Source organism: Solanum dulcamara, chromosome 10 (assembly GCF_947179165.1).
Source record: "Solanum dulcamara chromosome 10, daSolDulc1.2, whole genome shotgun sequence".
NCBI lineage: Eukaryota > Viridiplantae > Streptophyta > Magnoliopsida > Solanales > Solanaceae > Solanum > Solanum dulcamara.
The window spans coordinates 65,538,457-65,540,182 of NC_077246.1; the positions used below are offsets into that span (position 1 = coordinate 65,538,457).

The following is a 1,726-nucleotide window of genomic DNA, read 5'->3' on the forward strand; positions in this document are numbered from 1 at the left end:
TTATTTGGTAATATAGGATATGAAAGATTCAACTTCCTTGGCTGTCACACCTCCGGGGCTAACCGAACTCTTGATCTTATTGCTCAACTCCACCGCCCTCTTCCGCATCTCTTCTCCTTCTGCTGTATCCAGCAAAATTTTGACAGATTTCTCGATTGATTTTGATGTGATTAACTCATTGTTGCGAGTGCAGTTAGAGAGTGAGATTCCAATTTTTAGCACTTTAGTTACAAGAACAGCATTATAAGGTTGGTCCCACTCATTTGGCCAAGCTATTATTGGAACTCCTAGGCTAATGCTTTCCATACAAGAATTCCACCCACAGTGACTTAAAAATCCACCGGTAGATGGATGTCCCAAGATTTCCAATTGGGGCACCCAATTTCGCACAGCCATTCCTCTTCCTTTCACCCTTTCTTCAAATCCCTGTGGTAATTCAATAGTGTTATTATTATCATTAGTATTACTATGATCCCCTTTCCCTATTACCCAAATAAATCTTTGATTGCTCTTTTCTAGACCAAATGCAAGCTCATTGACTTGCTCTTTTGATAATGCAGTCCCTGTTCCAAACGAAACGTATATTACTGAATTAAGATCTTGATTGTCAAGAAATTCAAGACATTCATGGCGAGGATCCTTGTTGCGAGATGATGATGATGATGATGATAGCAACATATGAAGTGGACCAAATGCCCACAAAGGCTTCTTATTTTTTGCCTTAGCTAGTAAATCTAAATACTTACCTTCAATTTCTCTAGAGGAAATCATGAATTCTCCTGAGTTGAGATCCCACTCATATAAATCTTTTTCGAATATGTCCATACCCGGTGGAAAACAACTATCCATAGCTGGGAACTCTTCATGCATTTGCTTAATCAACTTTTCATGATCATTATCATCACCATCACCACCACCATCAACAACTTCTAAGTCATCGACACTCTGTCGGAGCAAAGAATATTTGCTTATAGCTGAACCTGAATGAAAAATACAAGTCTCAATATTAGGGTATGAATGGACATCCCCTAGATAGTCCTTCATTATCGAGTCATAAATTATGACTAATTTCTTTGTATTTGTGGAGAGTTCAAGGCATGTTCTCTGAATAGCCTCGGATTGTTTTTCCAACAATTCCATAATCGAAAGCACAAGTTCATCATCAACATCTTCCGTTGTTCTACAATATTCATCTTGTGAAAGCAAAATGTCTTTAAAATGAATATTTTTTGCAACCTCAAAATATTCATCTTTAAGGCGTGGCTTTAAATCTTTATTAAATTCAGGAAGGCAAAGTAAATGTACCGGTATATTATGAGAGGCAATGATACGAGCAAGGAGGAAGAGTTGATTGATATGAGTAAATCTAGAAAATGGCACCATGGCTACAATTATTGAGTTGTTGGTAGTAGCCATTGGACACAAAGAGGACAAACAAATCAATCAAGAAGAAATGAATATTGGAAGTGTTAGTTAAAATATATGTGGAGGGGTAGCTCTATATAAAACCTTATCTTATCATACATTATTATGCAAGGGTAGAATAAATATTTAAAAAAGTCAATTAGAAAAAGGGAGAGACTGATTATTTTTTAAAGTTGAGTAGAGAGTTTGATTTTTAAATCAAAGTTTGGGGGTGTAAGTGATTTTCATTCGAAGGTGAAATATATTTCTATAGTTTGAAAAATAATTTAAATATACTTGAGTTTCAATCCAAATATATTTC

General features: G+C 35.6%; 1 protein-coding gene across 1 annotated transcript; it reads right to left on the reverse strand.

Annotated features, from left to right (window-relative positions):
* On the reverse strand, positions 1–1,383 carry LOC129869885 (zeatin O-glucosyltransferase-like). Its single transcript, XM_055944464.1, has one exon. The coding sequence runs from the start codon at positions 1,381–1,383 to the stop codon at positions 1–3; it is 1,383 nt and encodes a 460-aa protein (XP_055800439.1).
* Positions 1,384–1,726: the final 343 nt, after the last annotated feature.